Below are 27,033 nucleotides of genomic sequence, written 5' to 3'. Positions count from 1 at the left end.
CATGCTATTCACAGTGGGAAGTTAATTAATTAAATGTTATTTGAAGAACACAATGCAACTGTTATCAGCTTTTTAAGGAGAATTTCTTGTACACACATTCATTCACTGTAATCACATTCCTGGTCGTGTTGAACTTGATGCATATGAGCTTGACAACCACAAATCAAGACATGTGCAGGACACCTTTCATTTTGAAGGGACCAGTCCATGTTTGTGAGCAAGACAATGCAAATATAATAGGTTGTTAAGCTCCTCAATGCTAACCAAAGTGTACAGGGTGCGTACCCTTTTTCAGAAACAAATTTCCAGGACTTTTCCAGGACTTTTCCATTATTCAGATTGATTTTTCCAGGACTTTAAAATTCACATTAACCCTTTCACTCCCAAGATCTCGATGTTAATTCTCCTTACTGTCCGCCATACATTTCATATTTTTTTATTTGAGTTTAACAGATTTCCAGGACCAGTAGCCCTTTTCCAGGACTTTCCAGTCCTGGAAAATGCCACAGTAAAATTCCAGGACTTTCCAGGTTTTCCAGGACCCGTACAAACCGTGAGTTTATCTCCCAAATGAAAGGGGTATCCCATGCAAATCCTCAAAGTTAAATTAAAAATATGTCAAAGCTGTGCTCTGACGTCTTTAAAACTGTAACAAACATCAAATGTAGTAACAATGATGTAATACATCAAGCATGAAAGAAGACCATGTTTAACCATATTTCTAAATATGGAGAAGAGTGTTTAAAATGTAACACACAGCTGATAATTTTTGACAAAATTTGAGTTGTTTGAAATGTGATGGAATGTGGTCTTCGGTGTTTGACACACTATATACACAAGTACACCTATCTTGTCAATCGAAACTAGAACTAAGGAGAAAAAGGCGATTTAGAATTACATTATCTATGCCAAATAAGATCAGTTATCCAAACACCATCACAGTTATGATTTACATTGTTTAAACTTGATGAGTTATTGATGAGTTTGAGAAAAGTATTTGCTTCTGCAAGTGAATTTTTAATAGACATATATTGGGCATTGTCTGATGTCAGGAGTAAGAATAATGAACAATGTATTAAGGTCATTCCACTGAAATAGAACCTGCGCTGAAATTTTTGTGAAACTTTGCCTATTAATTGTTTATATTATAAGAACTTAAATTTTGAAATAAAAATGAGGGGTCCCTGCATGTTCGTTTAGGAGCAACAGCACCTTGTTTATACCCAATAAATCCTTATAATACCACCATGATTGTAGTCACGATTGCTTGCTAGATTCACGTTTCCGACGATTGTTTTTTGTTCTGCACTGAGAATTGGTCCATATTTATTTTACACAGATAAATTGATTAACAATTCAAAGCAACAGGAAAAAATGATAGGTCACCATACTTGTTTGTGAGAAAACGACGATTTACCTCTATGGCGAAGTCCAGCCGTAAAGAAAAAGCTGCCATTTTTTAATGCGCGCGCCCTAATCATGCTTGAAATTATGCGCGGTAGGGATGCGCAATGCAATACTGGGGAATGACCTTAAGGTAATTCCCCTGAAATAAAACTGCACATAGATTTTTGTTCAAACTTTGTCCAATGAATATTTATCATATGAGAACTTAAATTATAAAATAAACTAGTGAGAAAATCTCAGATAGTGCAGAGTGTAATTTACATCTCTGATGCAGTAGTCACACAGGTCCTCACCCCTGCTGTTCTCTCCCTTGGTAGTCACCTAGGCCTTTTCCCCTTTGCAGAATATGAGTGGACAAAAACTTGATAAGACATTATAATCTTAGCCGTGTGTATGTTTCATGTTTGTGTTTTGCCCAAAAATAACTTACAATTTCCGTTTGTTAAGACGGTTTTAAATATATTTGGTATTTTATCTTGAGTTTCGTTCATTTTGTAGCATTACTTTTCACACCAACGTTTGTAATTTAATACTTTTGTTTTCCTGGCCAATGTATGCAACAAGATACCTTTGTTTTCAGGAAAATAAAAGAAAGATGTGTATTTTTTTAACTTACTGCCGGAGATAAATGGAATATAAAAGTTAAATATCTGCTGAAAAGTCGAAGAGGAACGATTTTGTTTTATTCAAAACGCAAATTATCATTTCACGGATAAACAAGAACTGATCTAATTACCAAATAGTCACGTCGAATCACGGAATAGTGCGTTCTAATTCTGTTGCCAGCCGAGTTGGTGTAAACAATAAAACCACATGAAACTAATACTCAATGCTTTCGAGTAACAGCATTGAGGAGCGTTTCAACGAGAAGTATTGAAGGTAGAGATCTTCACTTGACCGAAATTATATCCCACATAGGTGAGCGAGTCACCTCATCGACTGATGAAATTAATTGGTGGTTTCAGTAAGTACCACGGAGTCTGCGACAATAATAACGAAGTTTCTTTTGTCACAAATTTACTTGTTTTACATGTAACTAGCGCGGGAAAGTTTCGGCTGAATATGAACTTTGTGCTCTCTTTCATAGAAGAGGAAACAAGCAAGCTGCCAAGGAGAAGCAATATGTTGCCATTCTCTATTTCAAGCCTGGCAAACACACAATACTTGTGACGTGACGTTACCTGAAATATAACTGCTATCCCCAGCCAAAACGAGAGTGTGATATCACTCATTTACAAAAAATAAAAAAAGCGTGCATCTAAACTCGAGAACGGAGTTATCACACTAGCAATGCTAGAACGCATGCGTCTTACATGTTATGTTCTACCACAAGGGAAGGCACTCAACGTTCGTAGGTAATCCCGTATGAAATGTATCTTTCACCTAACATATAGTCGACTTTGACGCTAACTAATCTGCGCATGCGTTTGGAGCAAATTGCTTTTGTTCTTAAGAGAATGGCACCACAAGGATAGCATGAGATTTGCAAAACCGTATATATATATTTTTGTCATGTTATGAAAGAAAGCAACGTAAATATGACAGGTTTTGCGTAATGCACTCGGGTACCAGTACCCCACCCAACTCCCCTTCCCGCAAGGCTAATTGATTAACTGAAATTAATTAATCAAACAAACATTAAAGTTTACACCTTATGGCGTTAGTGCTTAGTGCCTTAGCAAACATCAGCCCCCTAAACCATCCCAATAGTGCACTCTGCACTAACGAGGCAAAGCATTTTAGAAATGGAAAATAACTTACCTTGAAAACTGTAACCAACTTGCGACAGTAAGCTGTGGAAAAATATTACATGTACGCGGCAATGGCCGCTGTATCGAACGCTCACGTCATATAAGCCATCTCAATATTCTCGTGATATGCGACACGTAGACAAATAAATTCCGTTGACGGTAGCATGGTGGAGGCTGAAGCCCCCACAAAAAAAACATATTAGCCTCAGGCTTGAAAATGCTGCCAGAGGCTGCAGGCTTTGGGCAGCATTTTCAAGACTTCGGTCACAGTTTTGAGAGTTTTTCACCATACGGTCCTCCCAGCCGGCAAATAACATGTACTTGGTACTGAGCACGTATCAAAAGCCTTTCGAAACATATTACACTATTCTAAGTACCGAAAATAATAAATGAATATTATAATAACAATATATATCCCATAATCCTCTGCGCTGTATATAACATGTTTCACTCCTTTGTGCACATTTTCTGCTACGATATTACTTGTTTGGGAGCAAACCCAGCCTCCCAGCCCCGGCATGACGCGGTGTCAGTCCTTCATGCACATGAATATACGGGGTACGGCTGTCCACACTCGTGGACAGCACCCATTTTCACCCCTCCATATCTCATTCTTATATATTCATGTGTATCGAAGGTACTTGGAATATACTACAAGTTAAAGGAAGCTTTGATAAAACAAAAGTAATGATAAAAAAACAATAAAAATAGTAATACATGTAAACTGAGTACGACTCAACAACAACAAGAATGACCACTATATTTTCATCTTGCTTTTTCATTGAGTTTGGGTGGAAATATGATCGATCTGTCTGTCACGGTTGGTCACGCAATCTCATGTTTGATTTCGCGGATATGTGCAATTTTAAGTGCTCTCTCATAGACCACAGCCTAATTTCCCTTGAACAAAATTTAAATCAGTTAAAAGCCCATCCCTAAAGGGTTAGGTAGTGATTTCCATAGAGAAACATGGGGGTTTCTTTCAGATCTCGAACGATGTCGGAATTTTTTCAAACGTCATAGGTTACAATATAAAACCTTGAAAAGTTGTAGAATAAGCTGATTGCATGTGGATCTTCTGGCTTTATACTTAAGGCATAAGGGTTTTCTTCAAAATTGCTACTTTTCAAGCCCAATTTTCTCGCATTGCGAAATGAACCACAGTTTTCCCACTAATTTCTGATTTTGTTTGATTCTTGCTGACACTCACTCTTGATAACTATTTTACACTGTCCTGTCGCTCGATTTGGTAAGATTTATACCGATTAAGTTGATTGATTTTGTTTCAAAGGCATTGAATTGTTTCTCACTGCTTTGCTTATGTTAATGCAGTTTATCTTTATGTACTGAATCAGGTACCACTAACATGAGTTGCATTTTTTGGATTTGCACGCTGGCAGTATTGGTGACGATGATTCAGAGGCAATCTGTTTGTGCAGGTAAGTTGATAACATGGGTAAAGGACCACCGCTGTTAATCATGTTTGCGTGTTTTTCGGTTACTGTACGACTACTCTACTACTCCAAGGCTACCCGACAAACTTGTCTACAAATTTAACAAACTAGTTGTACCTATCGGTAAATGCCAACGAGCGAATGAACCATTATCGATGAGGATAATGGTTGTTTAGCAAGTATTTTATATATACATGTAGATGTACTGAATTGTTGCCAAAGAAAGGACAGACGTGGAATGCATGGTTTGTGGTAGAATTTAACTTATATTCGTTTAAATTGTTTAAATTGTAATTTGGGCGATTTTGAGTAGACTGTTCACAGCCCTCTATTTTCTAGAGCTCGCATTTTTATTCCATCCTTGACCGCGCGGATAGAGTCGGGAGATAACTGGACGCCAGCGCAAAAACGGAAGACTTGACTTATTGCTCGCTTCGCTCGCAAACCCCACCCCTCACCTCCCCCCCGAGCTTCGCGCTCGCTTCGCTTGCTTTTTCTTTCGCGTGCGTAAATATAGACTTGCCACAAACCGACCTTTTCTTAATCCTTGACTTATTTATCTGCCTGCAGAGAATTCAAGCAACAAAGTCGCGAGGGTGAGCGCGAGCGACATAAGTCGCGAGAGGTCAACTTGTTTCCCTTGCAGGAATGTGAATCAGAGTGTACATTTTTGGCGCGAAAAACATGATTGACATTTCTCACTTTTCATGTGCTCGGCGCGATCGTCGTGAAAGCAGAAAATGATTTCCATCAAAACGTTTACGAGTACTGTTCCCTAACTCAAATGAATTTATTTGTGTACAGTGCAGTATATAGCCAGCAGACAAACGGCGAAAGCTGTTCCAGTGAGTAACGCCCCCTGAAAAGACAAAATCGTGTTTAAACCGATCGGAAATTATTTGTTTTAGTCTAGATTAACCAGCGATAGACCAGAGAGCTGCCTGGCAAATGCTATAAACTTATGTAGATCTAGCTTGTACCGACAAGAATCCGAATTAACTAAAGAAGACGGAATTATTTAGTCGGGGAGAACTTCAATTCTGTAAAGTTCTCTTGATTAATTAACGTTGAGAATCGAAGTCGCAACGAACGGCAGGGAATAAAAGCGCTGTTCCCAAAAGTCCTTCATCGATCGATGAGTGCTTTCAACACGGTAAAGTCGATAAAATGGCTGATGCAAATTTGCTGCGATGCCCTTTCTTTGTACAGGAAACTTGGTCATTTAAATCAACTAAAACTGCAACAATTATACAAATTGCAGGAACGGCTCTGTTCTTCTTGGAAAGGTCCAAACTTATAATTAATTCTCTCAAACGATCTGGATCATGCAGGAGCTCAGGAATGGTGACTTGACCGGCCAAAAACTTCACTCGGCGATCATGTTGACCGGTGTCATGTCATGTTGAGACGGTTCATTCTTGAATAAAACAGAATAAATCCTCAACTGTAAATCTTAGATTGTTAATCTCTTTTATATCATTACCTCCCACACGAAAACATACACTAATGGGTATTTGTTCGAATAGCTAAAAATTGTTCGCTTGCTGTTTGTCATACGTTCAAGATCAATAGGAATGCCATTCAAACTGCTGGGGTTATCCGTTCAGAAAAAATGTTCAGCCAATCGAGCAACTGCTGCTATCCATTCGGAAACATTTTTCATCTGTTAGGACGGCAGAGGTTTTCAGTTCAGAATTCAAAACTATTCAGCCTATCGAACAGCAGAGATTTTCTGTACTGCAAAGGGAATCCGATCACATTCAGCTCAGTTTTCATTACGCTTTAGATTTTTCACAGAGCACCTGTCTTTGTTGGAGTATATTTCAAAGGTACTGCTCTACAGATGTCAAGATATTTGTTGTTTCTTTCACTTTCACTGCACAAAAATCAACGAACAAGACGCCAAAACAAAACTTTTCGCTCGATTGTCAAGTTGTTTCCAACTTAGACACAATGGGACTCCGGGACGTCAAAACGCACATTTTGCAGTCTGATTCGTTTCCATCAAACCGCAAATGTAACATTGAGCAGGAACCCAATAGCTAATTTAGAACTGATGAAAGTTACTGTTACAAAACGGACGAAAACAATTATGTACCAACAAAAAAGCCGAAGGCCTTATCAGTATCTGTATCTGTAAAGTTATTTTGTTCGAAATTTGAGACGCTCTCAACTTGTTGCTTAGCACGTGACCAAAATCTACCCACTTTCAGTGGTAAAATCTACCGAATGATGGTCATTAGTTCTTCATGAATGAAAACTCTCTCTACAATATGACCACAACAAAGTTTAGACTTTTTATGGCTTAGACACTTTAGAACTTTTATTTTCGTCATATCATTAAGAAACTTCCGAACACTTGTTGTGTAACTGTAGTTGTATTCGTAGTAACGCAATGATTTGTTGTGCGTGTATCGAGGAAACATAAACTTCTTATTCGGCTATATTTGTTTACCACGTTATTTCTGAATCCCAAAATAAGGATCTGGTGATGCATGTTTCGTTTCATTTACGTTTTGATGGACATCGTAAATACTTTGTAGAACATCAAAACAGCTCACGGAATTCAATATACCGATCGAAAAATTCGAAGTTTCATCAAATATGCATCCGTTCAATACTTTTTCTTTGGCAGGTGGCAAGAAATCCATTGGCACCGTGCCACTTCATTGGCTGCAGAGCCCTGCCAAGGCTATCTTTGGTTAAGTTTTAAGCTTTTCTTGGTATTAAGCCAATTGTTAAATGGTCTAGCAACGACTGGAACAAACAAATTATATTTGTGGCTTTAATTAGGCCAATATTACTTAGATTTTTTTAAATATCTTGACCGTACCGGTCAGAAACGAGACGTGACCGAACTAAAATCACTTTGGCCGGTCACCATGATTGGCCACGGTCCGAAAATTATTTTGAGCCCTGAATAGCCTTCCACTACTTTTCCCTGTCCATCTTTCAAAGACTTGAAATTAAGTTGGATAGACCATATTCCATTGCTTCCATAAAATTCATATCCTCAAGTATATCCGAGAACAAAGGCTAAATGGAAGAGATTTTTATAGTACTTGAACTCAGCAGACACTAATTTTGCTCTGCGAGTTGTGTCATTGATCGTGCGCGACGTCATGACGTATAATCAGTACTTGTTTGTTCATCGGTTAATGTGTATTTACGTCACCGGTGGAAAAATCCACCGGTAAAATTTGGCGCGCTGCAAGTGGGAAAAGTCCTTTCCAACGGTAAAACCAAGAAGAATTATTGTAAAGGACTTTTAGAAAGTCTAGCGTAAATAGAGAGACAGTGAACAGTCTAATTTTGATAAAGAAGCTCTATTTCTTATATATGTACAGCACAACTTTCTTGTCGTTGTTTTATTTGTTATATTTGTTCAGAAATGCCAAGCGATTTTAAATAATGTTTTGGTTTTGTAGTGTACGAATGCTGGCACACTATAGATTAAATCTCGATATCGCCGGCAGTCAAAAATTTTAAACCCCGAGCCAGTACTTGACTATTGTGAATGTTTTATTTTTTAAATTCGTATCTATTATAAAAACACTTTTTCAAAAAACTGGCCATCAAATATCGAATAAGCTGCTTTTTAACATAGCTTAGCCAACAGTTCTAAGAATTGCAAACCTCCACTGTCACTCAGTACCTATCAACAATGTCATGCAAACTGTGGCAAACTTTCGTCGTGTTATGTGCTAGAGCCTTTTCCGGCTTACGGTAGGATAAAAGAGGCTCTGCTCGCAGGGCGCCATGCCGAGACAAGTGAACAATTCTATGTAGAGGCCTGATAAGTTCGGAAATCCCATGGTATTTCTACACAGAGGTCAAGCATTCTGGGCAGGTTCGAATGAAAACTATGGTGGAAAAACAATTATAATAATTTTTGACTGCCGGGTAAATAGTTTTTTTGAAAAACCTCGCCCATGAGTCACACCAAGTTTGGACAATTTGTGACTTGCAAGCCCAAAAACATTGTATAAAATCATTGGTGTTTCTGACCAAAGATCAAAATACTTAAATACTCTCGGGAGGTTTCAATTAATGCTAACAATATTTTTTTCTGGAATCGATTATCTATGAATTTTTGACTACCGGGTATCTAGATTTTTTTAACAACCGTGCCCGTGACCGTGAGTCAAGATTTTTATATAGTATACCGAGGCTAAGAAAATTCGTGTGGCACTACAAAACCAAAACATTTTGTAGAATCGCATTTCTAAACAAATATCGAGCGAATACTATCAGAGCCAGTTTCAATTGTGATTTTTGAAGGTATTCTTTATGTAATAATCAAATGAATGTGCGCACTCTGATTGGTCAATCAGCTATGGTTTATTGTGTCATAAAATAACTGAGATACTATGCACGTTCTGATTGGTCAATAGAGTTGCTAAACTTATGTTCTATTGTACTGGTAAACTACGGTTCCCGATCTATGGCAGCTCTACGCGGGAACTAGAGAACTCGGAGCTCTTTCGATAACAAATGTAATAAACAGTTTTGCCTTACACTGGCTGAGATATCAATAACACGAATATCTTTTCATTCAACATAGAAATTTTTCAAGGAGAAAAGGACCGAAAGTTGGTCGTCATATAAAGTATTAGCTGTTTTTTCCATGGCAAAAATTTTACGCCGACTCCGGTTACGCTTGAGATTAAAATTAAGGAAGTTTTAAACCCTTTTTTCGGCGCCTTCCACGGCCTGTGGAGGACGAAGTCAGCTTGGCCTGACTGATCAATTTGGGTTGTCAAAAAAGCAGGGGAAAGATTTCTTTCTATCAGAAATTTTAGTTTAAACTCAATGCATGCACGTATAACTGACGATAAATGAGTTTGGTTTCCATAAGCTTAGCTTTCAAGCAATAGTTTTCATTTAGCAAAATACAGACAAACATGGACTTCATAGCCTTCAGCATAAGTAAATGAATTCTGAATAAATTTCGGAAACAGCGTTTCTCTAACTAACCTTTATTCCATTCGCAAAACTTTAGAAAGTTGTCGTTAAACACTGCGTTGAATCACTTCGTCAAGCACATGAAGATTGGACTACTTTGCACACTTTTCGTAAAGCCTTCTACTTTTGTGATGACCGATTCCACCCACAAATCCTTGCACTTCCCCGTCAGAATACTTTTTGCCTTTCACCGATAACCTTTTCCTTTTCCTTTCCTTGAAATGTTTTCGTCGCTTTGCTCTGCGGATTTATGTCTGGCGCAACGTCTGTTCTTTTTATTCTTTCAGTCGCTGTGATTGGTTTGTCGCATCATGTCATGAATTTGATGAGAATAAGCAATTTGATCACGAAAGTAGAATAAATTTTCCTCTCATTGACAGACTTTCTCCATGGTTATTTCATAAAAGTGATAGACCACTCTTGAGCTCTCTTTCTGTGGGTTTACCGGTGCAATAAACCACTTGGGATATTGGGAGAACACTCGAAACGCTTGTAAATCACTCGCCTCACGGCTCGTGATTTACAAGCTTTTCTCGTGTTCTCCAAACATCCCGCGTGGTTTATTGCGCCAGTAAATCCATAGAAAGAGTGGTCTATTGCTTAATTGTATAATAATCAAATGAATGCACACGTTCTGATTGGCCAATCAGCTATGGTTTATTGTGCCAGTAAACTCATGGAAATTTCGTGTGTCTGCTGAATTATTATATAAAAGCAATAGACCCCAAGTTTTTATGGTTTAGAAACTATAAAAACTTGTGGTCTATTGCTTAAATAAACCATAGAAACTTGTGGCCTATTGCTTAAGTAAGAGTCAGAGCACGAAAATCTTCTGTGTCGAAGCCTGGAGATTCTATGGTATGCATGCCCAAGCTCGTAAAAAGCTAAAATAATAGATAAAATCGCTTGACATTGCTAAACAAAGATCTACTGTATTGATATTGTACAATTGTAAGAAAAATTTAATGAGTTATTCCGTGGGATTTCTATATTAATTTCAGACTGCCGGGTAGGCTAATTTTTTGAAAACACTTATCTAGACACAATGTTATTAATATTTGTTTTGCTTGAAGTTTTCAGAACTCTACTCAAAAAGTGCACTCGATGGTTCGATTAGAGCTCATTTTGACTCTGTCAACACGTTGGTTGCTGACAACGAAAAAGCGCTTTCGCTCGAATAAACAGCACAGACCCGAGTCGATTCCAGAAAACAATTCGGGTCTAAGAAATCCAAGTTTCCTACACCTTAAATAAACAAAATTTCAGGCAAATAAACCGAAATAAACGATAAATCCCACACCAGAAAGACTAAACACTGAAAAACAACCTGGAGTAATCTTGTTCAACGCTCTGAAACCTTGTGACGTCCCAAACGAAAATAGTGTTCTGATTGGCTCGTCCCAAATATCAAGAACATCCACCTACATCCTAATATGGCCAAAAAAATCTCACGACATCGGAAATGTTCACTTACGCAAAATCGAGCCGAGAAAATCTGAAAATTTTTCTGGGTAACCTGCTGTATAAACCTTCACACTACGTATGGCGCTATATGGTTGCCGCCTCGTCAGACTGGGGTTTTTGCTCATCTGACTCGTTGGCAATAAAATTGTGGAGGTTAACAATAGCTTTCCAACAAATATTCGATGAAATCAAGCTGTACATTGCAAAGGCAACAGATTTGTAGTCATTTTGATCAGTAACTATTTTAAAGATCTTTAAAAATTTTAAAATGCCACTGGTCAATTTGTAAAAAAATTGCCTAACTTGCCTTGGTTGGAGTAGTCGCACAGTAAGCGTTCCTCTGCTCAAAATATTCAAACAGTCAGGTCATAATTCAGTTACATGACCTCTGTTATATAGTTTTCTCTCTTATTATTGTAAACATCCAATGCAAAATAACATGATTAAAACCGGTATTACTGGTGCAAACAGAGTGTTAGGCCTTGTTTTCACTTAACAGAGAAGTATACAGTAAATGTTTGCCCTTAGAGCGTAAGGCAGGCATGCATATAAAATCGCGTAGCTAAATTTTTTCCTCCGGCCTTCTAACACAGCTTCTGACTGCGACCGGATTTCTGTGAACGGAATAGTCGAAGAGGTGTAGCCAAGTTGACTATCGCAGCTCATAGACAACGAATGGGAAAAACCTATTGTTTTAGTAGACTCTAAAGGATAACAGCACAACACCTACAATAGGCGATTTGCATGATGGCGTCATTTGACTACAACTACCACAATCCTTCACTTTTTCTGTTTCTTATGCTAATCAGGGCAATTGTTATTTAACCCCACTGCGAGTTCAAAATTTAACTAATAAAGAAAAAACAAAAGGAATTCTGGTAGTTGTAGTCAAATGATGACAACGTGCAAATCTGCTGTTTTCTGTATCTTTAAACCTAAAATTAAGAATAACTTTCAGTTTTAAGAGCAGCGCACGCGATCATTGTCTATCAATGATTAATTATATAATAAATCAAATCATTCTCGTATTTTGATTGGAGGACAGACGCATAGATGATATCTTTAGTACAAACATTTTCCCTCTTTTTTCTAAAATGGCGGAAAGTTTTGAACATTTAGATAAAATCTTACCTGACTGTCCAAGGGAAGTGTAAAAGGCTTTGATTTGAATTTAAGAAACCCAATAAGCATAATGTTTATGAAATTAATTTATTAAAAAAAATTCAACTTTTTTCAGTCTCAAAATAATTGTTTACACTGTGCGTGATTTCCCTGAACCAATCACAAATCTTTGCTATGAATACAGTCAAACCTGTATTAAGTGTACCCCATAATATACAGATTTAGCCAAGCCCAAGAGCGGAGCTCCTGGGCCGACATGTTCGAAGCCCGATTAAGCTAACCCGGATAAGCGAGAATTTTGATTTGAGTTTTGTAACTTTCCGGTGAGGTTTTCCGTTTCTGTTGTTTGGCCTTCTGTTTTGAGTTTGAATAATCTCAAGGTCCTTAAAATACACAAAACAAAAGCAGTGAAAAACATTTGTATACAAGAAAAATTATACTTCGACTAACTTTTATAATCCTGGGTTAGCGTTAACCGGCTTCCGAACAACCTGGCCCCGTTTACAACACGTTAACCTGACATGAGCCCGCGCTCCAATCGAAAACCAGCAATTGGTCAGCGATCAACTTCAGAAAACACGTGACTTCAATGAGTTTTAAACTTGAGCCCACGATATGAACACGTGATACTCGTCAGTGGATACCTTGTTTTGATAGGTGTCAATTGACCGTAACATGGATGTCCAATATCTAAGAGGGATGCTACAAACCGAGGGTGCATGTCTCTGTCAACCTATTAGCTGGAGTATGGCCGCCATCTTGCGCGACTCCGTCGTCGTCGTCGTCGTCGTCGTGAGTACGTGCCCATGAGCAATACCGCTAGTCGTGATATCCATGAGAAAATCAATTCATAGGTTTCCTTTTCTTTCCTATATGGGTATGGGGCTCCGCTTGGCGGCCCTTGGGGCCACTGGAGCTCCGCTATTAAGAGGACAACCTCTTTTAAGCAGACAGCAGTGCAAGTCCCATTTTTCTTTTCCCACATTCACTGTAAAAAATACCTGTATTCAACGGACACCTCTATCAAGCGGATGCAGACACCTTAAAATTGACTGTTATGGTTATTTCTGTTTTTAGAAACCTGTATCAAATGGACACTGCAAAAAGAATCCATTATTTTTTTTTGTCCACGTTTTAGTAGATCGGTCATTTAAGTTTGCCAACAAACTGAGCTGTCACAGAAATGCAGTATTTTGTTATTCGGTTTTGTTTTTACAGAACTTTTGTTCTTGTTTGGTTAAGTAAACCTTCACATGATTCGATCGATATTGATACTGTTACTGTATACTTAAATCGTTTTACCTCATATACTTGTCATTTTTTCTGGAAATACGGTATTTCAGAGTTCTTGACCGTTCACGAGAATGCTATTTGACCCTTTCAAGGTCTTTTGATACTGACAAATATTAATATGATCCTTTTAAGACAAATTCTGAGGGAACCTGTTTTCAACGGACACCCTGTATATATTAAGCGGACACTGGCACAGGTCACGAGGGTGTCCGGCTTATACAGCTTTGACTGTAGTTATCAATGAGTTTCCTTCATTTTGTATTGACAGTTTAGACTATAGCTTTGTCATATTGTTATTTTCGTGTTTGTTAAAAGTGGGAAAAGGGGCCCCGCATGAAAGATTTTGAAATAAACAAGTTTTTTTGTACAGTCTGTTTCTTTATAATGTAAAACAAATAGATTTGAAGCTCAACTTTGTAGTGTTAACTAAGTGCTGGTTTTATTTCAACTGTTAACAATTAGTTTTTGCAAAAGCTAAATTTAATTTTCCATGCCGACTGCTATATAGTTTAACTACATACCTTTTTGATCCGGCCAAAGTTCTCAGATTTGCTGTCGATCTTCCAAAACTGATATGATGATGAACTCAAAATCAGTTCTTCCACCCAAAATCATACGTTTCTCTTATTTCTTGGTCTTTAGCGACTTTATGCAGTCCTCCATGCTTGCTGGTATCAAACACGACGGATGTTGTAGCTGTCGACTATAACACATCAGCGGTAAGCTCTGTTGTTTCGGGTTTAATAAGAGCTATTGCCATAGATGTACATTTCAACTTGGGTTACATATTCTGGAGTGACGTGACAGAACGAAAGATCAAACGTTTCCGCATCGACGAAGCAAAGACCACAACAATTATCACTGGCATTGGAGCTTGTGATGGACTGGCGGTGGATTGGAGGGCATCACAGCTGTATTGGACTGATACGACGAAAGATACCATATCAGTATCAGACCTAGATGGCAATAATCAACGTGTTCTCATTTCTTTGGGCCTTGAGGAACCCAGAGCAATAGCTCTGGACCTAGATAACAGGTACTTATAACTGATTACAACAGGTCCATTATTATTTTGTTTTTAAAGGAACGTAATAACTTGTCTCCTCCAAACGCATCTCTTGGATTCCTTCTTGTTTTCAGAGGGGTTTAATGGTTAATGTCCTAGGGAATGTTGGGCTTGAGGCTAAATTCGGCAGGATTTTTGTGTTCACCAGGAGTTTTACGTTTAAAAAATTTTACACCCACGAAAGAAGACAGCTTAATAACATTTTCTAAATTTGACAACGGAAAAAAAAAATACAATGCATGTACAACATAAGCACACTATGACAACTTAAATTACAAACTGAGTTCTAAAACCATTTGGCGTTTGAGATTTGGCGGCGGTTTATTTTCAGGAATAGTTAGAAACTTTCTTTATATACAAGATTTCAAATTTTACGAGTGTGTTTACTTTAATTAGGCTTTATATGAATGTATTCAGCTGGGCCGGATTAAGATGAGAATTCTGACATAACATGATAACTTTGTTTCAAAGAGCAGTCGGAGAAAAAATCTAATCGCCAAATCAGGAGATTTATGTATATCATATAACCATGATGCTTGTTTTTCACGACAGCTTAATGTTCTGGACTGATTGGGGAACCAAGAAAAAAATTGAAAGAGCTTCATTGAATGGAGGCCAAAGAGTCGCCATAGTAACAAAGTCTCTGTATTTTCCCAATGGTATCGACCTTGACAGAGGAAATAAGCGTATCTTTTGGGTGGATGCAGCACATGGCAGTTGCAGAGTGGAGTCTGTCGATTACAATGGCAACAACAGGAAGCTGCTTTATCACCTCAGTGGGCTGCATCCGTTTGGACTGACACTCATTCCACCTTTCTTGTTTTTTACTGATTGGATAACAGCTGAAGATATCCATCAGCTGGATGCTACCACTGGCAAAGTGATCCGCAAGTATAGCGTCAACGGTGGACAACCCATGGGCATCGTAGCTTACGATGCTTCCCGACAGCCTGCAGGTATTTAAAGGGACTTTTGCAGACTAGGGCTATGTATGCCAAGTGTGGTGACAATGTTTTGGCATGACTCGGGTGCAACTGACATCTGCACAATGGTGGCCAACAAATTATCGATTTTTAAAGTTGCATTGTTTTTTCGCTAAATTTTACCTAGTGGTACATAAATAGCAGAGTGTCTAAGGGCCTGTTTACATGGAAGGAGGGTGCCCCGGCTAACCGGGCTACCCGGCTGACCGAGCTACCCTGGGAGGGCTAACTTCTCATACGTTTCTTTAGCAAGCGTATTGAAGCGTTTACATGCTGGACAGGGTAGCCCGCCTACCCGGGGCACCCTGTCTACTTGCCCGGGGCACCCAGCCAGGCGGGATAGCTTTTTACCATGTAAACGGTTCGTGCCGGGCTATCCCGCCTAGCCGAGGTGAGATAAACAGCGAAAACATGGCGGCGTGAGGTGAATTTTTTCGTAGTTACGATTAACAACAGTCCTACATCACTGAAAAGAGGCCGTTAGCGGAATGAGTGATAAAAAAATTAGACTTGCCGCCAAAAAGTTTCTTTGGTAGGCCATTTTGTTTGTTGTGCTTAGCGGCTGCTGAAAAGATAGCCCACACAGCCCACTCACTGTTCCGCTTAGGTGAGTTGGATGTAAAGGCAGGCTAGGTGTCAACCCCTCTAACCAAGTAACCCAGTTAACCGGGGCACCCTCCGTGTAAATATGCAAAAACCAAAACACACCGTCACTGCTTGATATTTCTCACAACGTTACTGATATGTATCGCCGTCTCTGCTGTCGTTTGTCTGGAGCACGGATGGCGCAGTGGTGATAGCGCTCGCTTTCATCCCACCAATGTGGCGGGGGTTCGATTCCGGCCCAGTTCCATAAGTGGGTTGAGTTTGTTGTTGGTTTTCGCCTTGCTCTGAGGGTTTTTCTCTGAGTTCTCTGGTTCTCCTCCCTCCACAAAAACCAACACTCCACATTCCAATTCAACCACGACAGAGAACCCGCTTGAAAACCAGCGAAGGCTGATGTGCCTTCCTTTCTAAATATTGTAATTGTTTTATAACATTTTCAACGTCTCTTTTAAGCTTCAAATCCTTGCACTGTAAACAATGGAGGATGCAGCCATTTCTGTGTAGTAAAATCATCAGGTTATGAGTGTGTATATCCAACTGGAACAGCTGTTAAAGAAGATGGCAAGACATCCAAAAACAGTAAGTCGTTTGTGTTTTGAGTAAAGTTGTTTTTTATATTGCCTGACCACAATAAAGAAACGTATCTTCTTTCAATCAATTTGTTACGAACATGCTGCGAAATAGTTGTTAATACTCAGACGCTGAGACGTCGTCACAGAGCAAGAATGGTAACGAGTCTTTTCTCTTCTTTATACAGAGTAATGTGCAGATCGCTCCACATTTTCACTGGCACAATAACCACTCATTGCCCAGATGTGATTAAGTTATGGAAGAAAATAATTTTGGCAGGCAATGAGCGGTAGGTTAAGAGGAGAAAATCGTTGCCGAAGGGGAGGCGGGTGGGTAGAAAACAACGTGACGCTGGCCTTAAGCGTAATGGGGAAAAGAGGGCGAAATAACCTGAAACACGCTGTTTGAATAGGGCATCGTATACCCAGGGGAACTAGAGTTAATGGTACCAATGCATGAGACAATAGACGCATAATAACATTAAAGTGAGGTAAGATTCGTGCCTATCGTGTCAGTGAAAGTTGCTCCACATTTTCACTGGCACAATAGCCACTCATTGCCCAGATGTGATTAAGTTATGGGAGGAATAATTTTGCCACAGACTTAATCACTGTATCGATTTAATATTCCATGATGAAATACACTCAGCAGAGTGAACAAGTTACCAAAAGAGACACATCTCATCAAATCTCAGAAAAAGGACCCGTTTACGCCTGGCAAATAGGGGGAACCTATGGGAAAGCAGGCGAAAAATTGTGCAATTCGTTTTTAGTGCGAAATATCTGCGCTACGGAAGAAGCAGCAGGAACGGAACCCGCAGTTGCCGTACTGTCCGCCAAATTGGACGCGGTGTTACACATATTCATAACTTTCCTAGTTTGCATGTAATATTCCGCAGTGTCGAGAGACCTCCAGCCAACGTGGCTTGCCACATCTTCTGATGACACACCGAGGAGGGAAAGGGTAATGGAGCACCCATTTCTGGAAGTGTGCATAGACTCCCCACTATGAATGCCTAACGTCTTAAGGTGTAGGACGAGACGATTGGCGACTGCAGAGGCAATGAACGGATTTCTTGTAATTGCACCCTTTTTGGTGGTTCTGAATAAATGTCCGTCCCTATGGTTGATCGCCATGACATCACATGAACGTACAAATGTAAATTGGATACCGGGCAAACTGCTATGTCGGAGCACTTTTTGATCATAAAAATGTTTGAATGTTTTCCCCTGAGGGTTTTACCAAAAGTGTGTCTAAAAAGGAAACCTTCATTGTCGGGGAGAGCCAACACTTCTTAACTAAAACTTCTGCCCAAATACGACGCCCTGTCCCCAAACAAAAAAAGGCTAGATCTGTAGCATAAATATAACGCTGCGAGGATAAAATCTGAGGCACGAAAACGTGATCTCTTAAAAATGAGCGTAAAAGCGAAAGTTTATTGAAGAATAAAGGTACAGCTTGCTCGGGAGTAACTCTAACACGGGCTTGTTCTTCGCAAATTAACACAAGGTATTGCCTAACACTATGATGTGAAGCAGGGTTTCCAATCCCTAGAAGATCATTCCATTCTCACCCTCTACCTTACTCTAAAAGGAGCGAACTTAGTTTTCTAATAAGGTTAGCAACTGTCCGCGCGGCAAGAAAAGATGGACATGAACAATTTTTTGCCTCCTTGGACTCAAACAAAGGGCAAATTGGAACGTGAACTTTAGTTTTCCCATTTTTGTCTTTCCAAACTAAGAAACGGGTGGCGTCCCGTGGAGAAGCTGAAAGCAACGTTTTAGGACATGGTAAAGATGAAATAAAGCTCTCTAATTCTTTCCGAAGCTTATTCTTTTGTAACTGATACGGCTTGTGATCCTTAACAGTTTCCACAGCGTCTAGCAGGCGATCTATAGAGAGGAGGTCGAAAGACAGCCGCTGAGAGTTGTCTTCGGGTAAAACCAAGGTGCGCTTATACCCACAAGCCTGAGAAAAGGAAAACCCGGCATCATTTGGGTATGAGCACTCTGGGCATTTTACTGCTGGTTTCCATATCCGAAGCACCCCAGGAAGATGCTGAAACCCCAAAGCAAAACAAAGAGACTTAATAAAGCCAGCAAGTGTAAACGAATAAAGGCGAAACAAACAAACACGCAATTAAAAATTTTATTGCAGCATGACAGATGTACAACACGCAGAAGATCAAACGGGAAAAGAAGCATTGGGCACGTTATAAACGAAAACGGCAGAATCTACGTTTTAAAATAATACGCAGAAAAAGACATTTAAAAATTTACGCGGCTTGAACTTGAAATGCCCAGAGATCCCACTGAAAAGGGCGCGACATCCAAGGCGAAAGAACGTTATTATTTCCCTTAGAGGCTAGCTTGAAAGCACAGGAGGCTCGACGGTTAACCAGAAGCCACCAATATTTCCTAGGGCAAATATCAGGCACTACCATGGTGAAGGTACTCGACTGAGACTCCAAAACCTTGAAGAGCGGGCCAATTAACACAAATGGGGGAAAATCGTATGCATTCTCCTCCGGGGAAATTTCTTTCGAGAACACATTGGTGCCAACTGACTGCATGGACGGAAACGGAGAAAAGAAGCAAAGGGGATTCCCAGAACGATCACAACGTGCGTTAGATGAAAAGGCCATCAAATTAATGGAGTGTGGACCAAACGTGGAATCTACCAGTTTCCACACTTCTGGACTGAACGTACAATAAAGGTCAGACAAAACTCTAGAGGGAAGATCGGCAGGATTTAGCTGGCATGGTACATAATGTAAGGTCAAAGAGAGATTGTGAACCATTGTAAAAAGGAATAAATTCTTGAGAGTATCTGAAATGATGGGAGATTTGGAAATTTGCCTCTCCCAGCTATCCAACAGAACTTTGTTATGTACAAAAACATCAACTCTAGCATTGAAGGTTTGGCCTAACAGGCTTTGAACAGCGTTGAGTAGAGCTCGGGTTCCCTTAGCCGCAATGGGAAACCCACGAGTGGAATCATCCCAGTAACCACGACATTCCGAGGGTGGACTTCCTAGGAGTTGAAGAGTGGCACCCCAGCCAGAAGGAAAGCATCGGAGAATATCCTGAGGTGAAGATGGTGCTCATCCCTCCAGGGAAGAAAGCCCTCCCAAGAATCCAAAAACCTCCAGTGTATCAACTCCTTACGGAGATCCTGGGTAATACGGAACTGGGAAGAGGACGGCTTGTTGCAGTGGGAGATAGCCCGATATACTGCATTAGAAGATAACTCCGCCGCAGGAACCAATAAGGCAAATGACATGGTTTTCCCCGCAAACGTTTGCAAGTTTTTTTAAGGACACTGTTTTCTGTTCTAAGATTGATTCTCGGAAAGAAGCAATAGTGAATTTTAATGCGCTTGTGTTGTGAAAGAATAAAAGTTTGCTTAAGAGAGTCACAAATGTACCCAAGAAACCTAACTGCGGTGGAAGGTTGAAGCACACATTTCTTGAGACCAATAAAATATCCAAATGAGGTGAGAATGGTACAGGCGATGAAAGCTGCCATTTCCGCCAAAGCAAACTCAGAGTAGGAAACCTGTTTAAACGTTAAACGAAGCTGGCCACAGTGTCTGTCGTCTATATACTGTGAACAAGGAACTCCAAGGGAACGAATGTAGTTAGTGGCTGCCATTCCGATGCTGTGGTACACAAAAGCACTAGCTTTCCAACCAAATGGGATGGTGGTACACACAAAATACAATCCTTTCCATTCCAGACCAAAAAAGGTGGAACTAACAGGGTGGAGGCGCACGTGGTCATAACCGCTCTTTTCATCAAATGTAGTCTGAAAGTGACCAGAAAGGACGTACCGGGGGAAGGTCAGTGATATAGTCTAACGGAAACGGGGAGTCTTTAGTCCAACCGTTAAAAAATCTTTCGTCATGACAAAAAACGACAAAGGAAAAGATCCCAGAATCAATTAGTCTAGAGGCAACGAAGTAGTGGGGGTAGGGTGGGAAAGGTACATGTGTACTCTACGTAAAACACATTTCATAGCCGTCACTTACCTTTGAACATCGCAAAGCTATATATTTGTTTCAGGTAACCCCTTGCTCTCCTTGTGGTACCATTCTCCTTAGAACAAAACTAATTTGCCCTAAACGCATGCGTAGATTAGTTAGCGTTCGTGGCTTCTATATTAGGTGAAGGATACATTGCATACGGAATCACACACAAATGTTGAGTGGTTTTCCTTATGGTAGAGCTCAACATGTAACACGCATGCGTCCTAGCATCGTTAGTGTTATACACTATCTTTCCACGCGGTATTTTATATATCATGTCATGTGACCAAGGGCGGCAGTTATTTTTCAGGTAGCGCCAATTGTCCCTTTTTATTGCAAAAGTGAAACGTTACTGTGGCTGCGTAGCTTTTAGAATTACACACAGGTCGGTTCAACAAATATCATCTGCTGTTTTGAATCTACAATAGTGTGCTTGTCAGAGTTCAAATGTATTGCTTCTCCTTAGCGGCTTGTTTATTTCTTGCCTTAATTGTGTCTGTAAGAGAGACCAAAAAGTTCTCAAGTTAGTGGCTTTAATACTCCGCAAATTGTAAATTTGTAACAAAAGAAACCAGGAAAATGCTCAAATATTGCTGCAGACACCGTGGTACCTGATGAAAGCGCAAATTAATTTAATCAGTCTTTGAGGAGACTCATTCATATTGGCCAACTAGCGCTGTTTATCTTCAATACTTTTCGTTGAAATGCTTCTCAGCCATCAATATCGTTGTGTGTTAATTTTGAATTTTTTTATTGTTAACAACAAAGGTGGCAACAGGAAAAGAAAGTGGTATTTCGTGACTATCTGATAATTAAATTAGTTCTTGTTCATCGGTAAAAATTTGCATTTGTAGTAAAACAACTTCGTTTCTGTTCCGTTTCTTCATCACTACATCAGATATTTAACTTTCTTTCATCTATCTCCAAAAAACAAGGACATCTTCCGTATGTTTTGGAGAAAACAAGGGTTTCATATTACATGCCTTTGCGAGGAAAACAAAAGTATCAAGTTACAAAGTTGGCGTGAAGAGCTAAATTGTCACGTTTGCTGCTTCAGCGTATTGTTGAATTTAAAATGAACGAAAATCAACTTAAAGCACCAGTAGTAATTAATTTGTGCGTAATGTTTGGACCTTGAATGAAAATACAACCTTGAAACATACACACTGCAAAGGGGAAAAGCCGTAGCAGACTACCAAGGTAGACACAAACCGGAAGTGAACCGAGCAGGGGTGAGTACTTATGGGACTACTGTACCAGGGCTATCAATTGCGCTCTGCACTATCTGAGTTGTCTCACTAGTTGTTCATGGATGAAGTAACATCCATGAGCTTAGGAGGCAGTCGGATAGCGCTCGATCACTCAGTCACTCACTCCATTCTAATTAATTTATTCATGAAACCTGGATTAAACAGTTTTCTCCTACCTCCCCTGCTAAGTATTGTTTTTGTCCAAGAGTGTTCAGTCGTCTTCAGGAAGGTTCTTTGACGACGGGAGACTAGAAAGGTGTACATTTTTGCCCGATAAATCGAGAGCCTGGGTACGAGTTTGTCGAACACCTCGAAGACTGAAGTTGGCCATTTTGGTTTCATGTGATTGAGTTATTTTTTTGTAAAAAAAAATACCTCTTAGTCGGCGCGTCGGGTATGTTATGGACGGGTCAATGGGTGAGTGAGTGAGTGAGTGAGTGAGTGAGAGATGTATGTATGTCACACCAATCAGATTGGATCTACTATAAATAGCCAATCAAATTTCTTGTTGTAAAGGTAAATGGTATGCGTGAAGATTTGATCCCGATAGAGTTCAGAACGGCCATATTTATTCTTCCATAAAAGAGGAGGAAGTATTCATATACTGGGTTTACTTCGACATTTTCTGTTGGTTAGGCCGAGGATTTTAGTTAAATGAACGAGATGAGCCTTGAGGTTTGGAACAGTTCGTGAGTTAGTAGTATGCAAATGCAACAAGATATTTTTATTTTTAGTTACAATGGTAATTTGATACTTTTGTTTTTCACAAGGAATAAATTCAATTAGAGGTCACGAATCGTCGCGTCTAGTTCTTAGGACATGTTTTAGAGGGGACGAGACTTAAGATTTGAAACAGTTCTCACGTTTACAATATTAAGTACGGGTAGCAATTGCTTTGTTCTTGTTGCATGCAAATATAACGAGACATTTTTGTTTTTTAGTTACAAAGTGTAATTTGACACTCTTGTTTTTCACAAGGGAGTAAATTCAATTAGAGCTGACGAATCGTCACCACTCTTTCCCACGAGATGTTTGCTATCTTTAGTAACAAATGGTAACTTAACAGTTTTGTGTTTTATATGGGAGTAAATTCAATTAGAGCTGACAAGTTATCGGCTATTGTTTCCAGGATATTAAACAAAAAAGAAGGTTTCGTTTCTGGACGGTTTTTACGTCTCTGCAGTAGCAGTTTAATAGTTTTATTTGATGACATTCATTTCAGTCCGATATTTTTAAAGGTAAAAAGTATGAAAACTGTTCAAATGTTCTTTGAAGACTGCGTGGCACCAAGTTAAAGTGCATTTAATTAAATCAGACTTTCAACGTGTCAGAGGTTTTTTTTCTCTTTCTTTCTAGTTTCGGTGAAGTTGTGTTGTGTTGTGTTGTGCTGTGTAAAAAGGTAAACTTACGACTTGTATAAAATGCGAAAAAGTCTCTAAATTAACTTGAGTATTTTTGAGCAAAAATTTCTCTTGGGGTTTGGAAGGGTTATGTGATCGGTGAGCGAGGGAGTTATGCATGTGCGCGTGTCACACCAATCACAGTGCGGGTTGTATCAAAGAGCGAATCAAATTGCTTGTTAGAAAATAAAATGGTATCTACATTAATCTGGAAACGAGTCAGATTACTGTAGTTTGTTCAGTCAAACATTTTATGGCTTACTATTTAGCTATCTTACCATGACCGATGTAACATCGCAACCAAAAAAACTTGTCAAATTAACCAAATCATTACTGTGCCATGAATGTTTCTATCTCCAAAACTTCACAGAAAAAAATAACTCTTGCACGCCTTGCGTGCCTATGTTTTTCTTTCGTAAATATGTTGTTTTTTGCCTATCGGCTTTTGCTCACTCCTAGATTGCTGGTAGAGGTATTTATGACTGTGGCCACGTATCATTCACAATAGCACGGTCGCCAAGGTCAAAGAATTGATACATGACACCCGGGAAGTGAGATCATGATTAGCATATGGAGGAAGTTAAGCTCGTAGCTTTTTTTCTTGGCAAGAGAATTTGATGATTTCCACTCGCTTTCTCTCATTGTGGAGTCCAAGGTAAGCTTAAATTCTTGTTAGGTTTTGGTTTCATTGTTTCTTTAGTGTTTTATTTTGTACGCACACACTGAAATTCTGCCTGTGTTAGTATCGCAAGCTCGAAATTTGTAAGCTTGTTTTTAAATACTAAGGGAAAAAAAATTCGAATTGCCTTATCTTTTAGTTTTGTTGTCGTTCACGCTACATTTCTTTTGTATTCCATGCAGTTTGACCGGAGTGAAAATTTTTTCACGGATGATATGCAAGGCAACCTACATGCACGATTGAGTAAATATACACTGCAATATTTTAGTGATGGATGAACAAATTAAGTCCAAGAGACTGTGTAGATCTATTTTATTTGCAAGAAAGATATGCTGTCCAATTGTATCAAAAAGCCGGACACATGGTGGCCGGTGATGTAGAGTTTTTTTGTTTTTTGCTCCTAGAAATGAGAGATTTAAACAAATTGACATCAAAACTTGAATTATGGAGAAGAGAATGCTTGATACTTGTCAACATAAGTATGTTCTGCAATCGTTGCAAAAATCTATTAGCCGAGACATATCTGCAATCCTTTTGAATATTACTGCATTGCCAGTGAGACTAGCACAAACAATTACCAAAATATATAGGAATAAAATACCGTGATTTTTGTTTCCAAGAAAGAAAATTATTGTTATTTTACTTGCATGCACTACAATATGCAGTATCTTTATTATTGTATTGCACCAAGCTGGGAACTTTTTCCTACAGTTGACTAAAGGTGCACTTTTTTCAGGCTGGAGGTATCATAATACTTAATAGGACAGGGGTTTCAAACATTAATTGATTATTTATCCCAGAAATAAGATCTAGTGGGCCACAATAGGTTTGTGAAAGACGTTTCAGGCTAGAGGCTACATGTATATGAAAGGAAAGCCTTTCCTGTCAAGAACACTGTTAAATGGATAGGTCTTTGACCTTGGGCCAGAGCCTTCTTGTATAAAACTTTGTTAGTTCCCTTCCTCCTCTCCATGGACATAGTTCTATAGAAACAAAAAAACCTTAGAAATTGTAAATAAAAACATTCCCTTCACTTCACGTTCATGATTGAAACAAAATTGTCTGAAGTCATTCTTATAATATTGAAGGAAATACTTTTTCTATAAAGATTTCCTGTTTACCTGCAAGCTACAATCAAATTGTTTATGTTTGACTTAGCTTAAAGTAAACAAGATTTTGCCAATATCCATGTCTCACTTAAGTGAAATTGGGCAAAATACTCTTGGCAGTCCTGGCATTCTCAAGTTGATTGTCTAAAATAAATTTCAAAATCATGCATTGTAATTCTTGCATAACAGTAATCATTTTTATACAGCTGTTTCATAATGTTAACTGAACAAGGACCATAATCAATTTACCTTAGCTTGCGTAGCAAGCGTTCCCGTACGAGGCGAACGTGGGGCGCGCGAAGGAGTTTTTCGCATTCGGGCCGCGCGAAAAATGGGAAGGAACAAAAAGGTGGAAGGAGGGGGGTGGGGGAGGGGAGCAAAGGGAACGCTTGCCCGCAAACCCCTCGATTCTGAAAAACCCGTTCGCCCACGAACAGGGCTTCCAATTGGTACGGCGTGGTATATTTGATTGGTAGGTTTGACATGTAGGTGTCAATTTGTTACGCTAACTTGGGATCAAAGAGATCAAAATGGCGGAATGTGTGGAAGATTTTGAATCGTGTTTGAGCGAAGTTTTGTCAAAGCTCAACGAAACCGGGATGGCTTTTTCATTGAAAAAAGAACAAGAAAACAAGAAAGTGCAATACGCCATCTTTTTAACGGCAAAGATGTAGTGTGATTTAAATGAAAAACTGAACTGCTTGGACGATATTCATCAAGGGAAGTTCAACGTTATTTATGCTTCAGCTGAAGCCGCCATGAATAAGCGCTTTCTCGAAGCTCTAAAAACAAAAGATTCGTTGTTTAACGAAAATGTGGCTGCGTGTATTGTAGACGAAAGTCGTACAGTAGAAACTTGGACGGGGCTGAGGTGAGCTTGATCACCGCTTTAAAATCGCATTTAATATTGTTTACCCCACTTGCTACTATTTTGACAGTAAATAAACCAAGTGATTTCATTATGAAACATGCGAGTCCTTGTAAATAAAAGTCTTTTGACTTAATAAGTGTACGTGTGGTATTTACGGTTGCTTGCCAATTCTTGTTACACAATTGCCGCACTATTTGTTTACTTTCTTCCTCCTGGGGAATTCTCGTTGTCAGTTTGCTGGTGCTATCAACGATCACTACTTTAACTTGAAGTGTCCCATCGGTTGGTAAATCATCGATGTTCAAGTTCGAATCAATGCACTCGTTTAAGGCTTGCTGGGACCGTTCAACTGTTCTTGCAAATAAAGAGTTGCGAGAAGCTTTAGCAGAGTTGACACGAACAGACTTGCGACAAGGACTGCTGCCCAACGGAGTTTCGAGCAGCCGCTTGGATGTGTTAATCCTCTGTTTTGGTGGAGTTTTGCAAGCAGCAGCCTCACTGCCCATTGAACTCAGTATGAGCTGGTATAGTGTTCCCAAATTCCTTATTTTGCGAGCGCAAGGATTGCGTACACGGTCTGAAAATAGTTCGTTGTCTTCCACTACTTCGACTCCAACCGCTCTGCAAGTATCGGCGAGGATTTCTCCTCGTGTATCTTTTCGTTTTGATGGTTTGAAAAGATTTTCTGATGAGATATAGCCAGGTTTACCTGGTTGCGATGCTGTGCAGCGTTGGCTTGGAGTTTCTTGCTCTCGGATCCTCGACATCTTAAATTTTCCCGGGTTTGGCAACTCACATGGAGTATTTGTTTTGAAGGAAGTAAAATTTTACATCCGGTAATCTGTAATTGGCTTACTCAGTGACAGACTGTCGATCACTGAGTGAAATCAACCGTGAAAAGTCGATGGGCGGTCGGTGGGTGTTTTTCAGAATAAAGGGGTTTGCGGCAAGCGTTCCCTTCGCTCCCCTCCCCCACCCCCCTCCTTCCACCTTTTTGTTCCTTCCCATTTTTCGCAC

At 39.5% G+C, this 27,033-nt stretch overlaps 1 protein-coding gene across 1 annotated transcript in view; it reads left to right on the top strand.

Annotated features, from left to right (window-relative positions):
- The window catches only part of LOC145502591 (low-density lipoprotein receptor-related protein 6-like), a 222,467-nt gene that overhangs the window by 26,208 nt on the left and 169,226 nt on the right, over positions 1–27,033 (top strand). Inside the window, exons 4-6 of the mRNA XM_081481914.1 lie at positions 4,514–4,597; positions 14,099–14,492; positions 15,075–15,478. Of these exons, the coding sequence (XP_081338040.1) occupies positions 4,514–4,597; positions 14,099–14,492; positions 15,075–15,478 (882 nt within the window). The remainder of the gene's footprint in view (positions 1–4,513; positions 4,598–14,098; positions 14,493–15,074; positions 15,479–27,033) is intronic.

This window comes from Orbicella franksi, chromosome 11 (assembly GCF_964199315.1).
Source record: "Orbicella franksi chromosome 11, jaOrbFran1.1, whole genome shotgun sequence".
Taxonomy (NCBI): Eukaryota; Metazoa; Cnidaria; class Anthozoa; order Scleractinia; family Merulinidae; genus Orbicella; species Orbicella franksi.
This window is presented reverse-complemented; position numbering and strand designations above follow the sequence as displayed.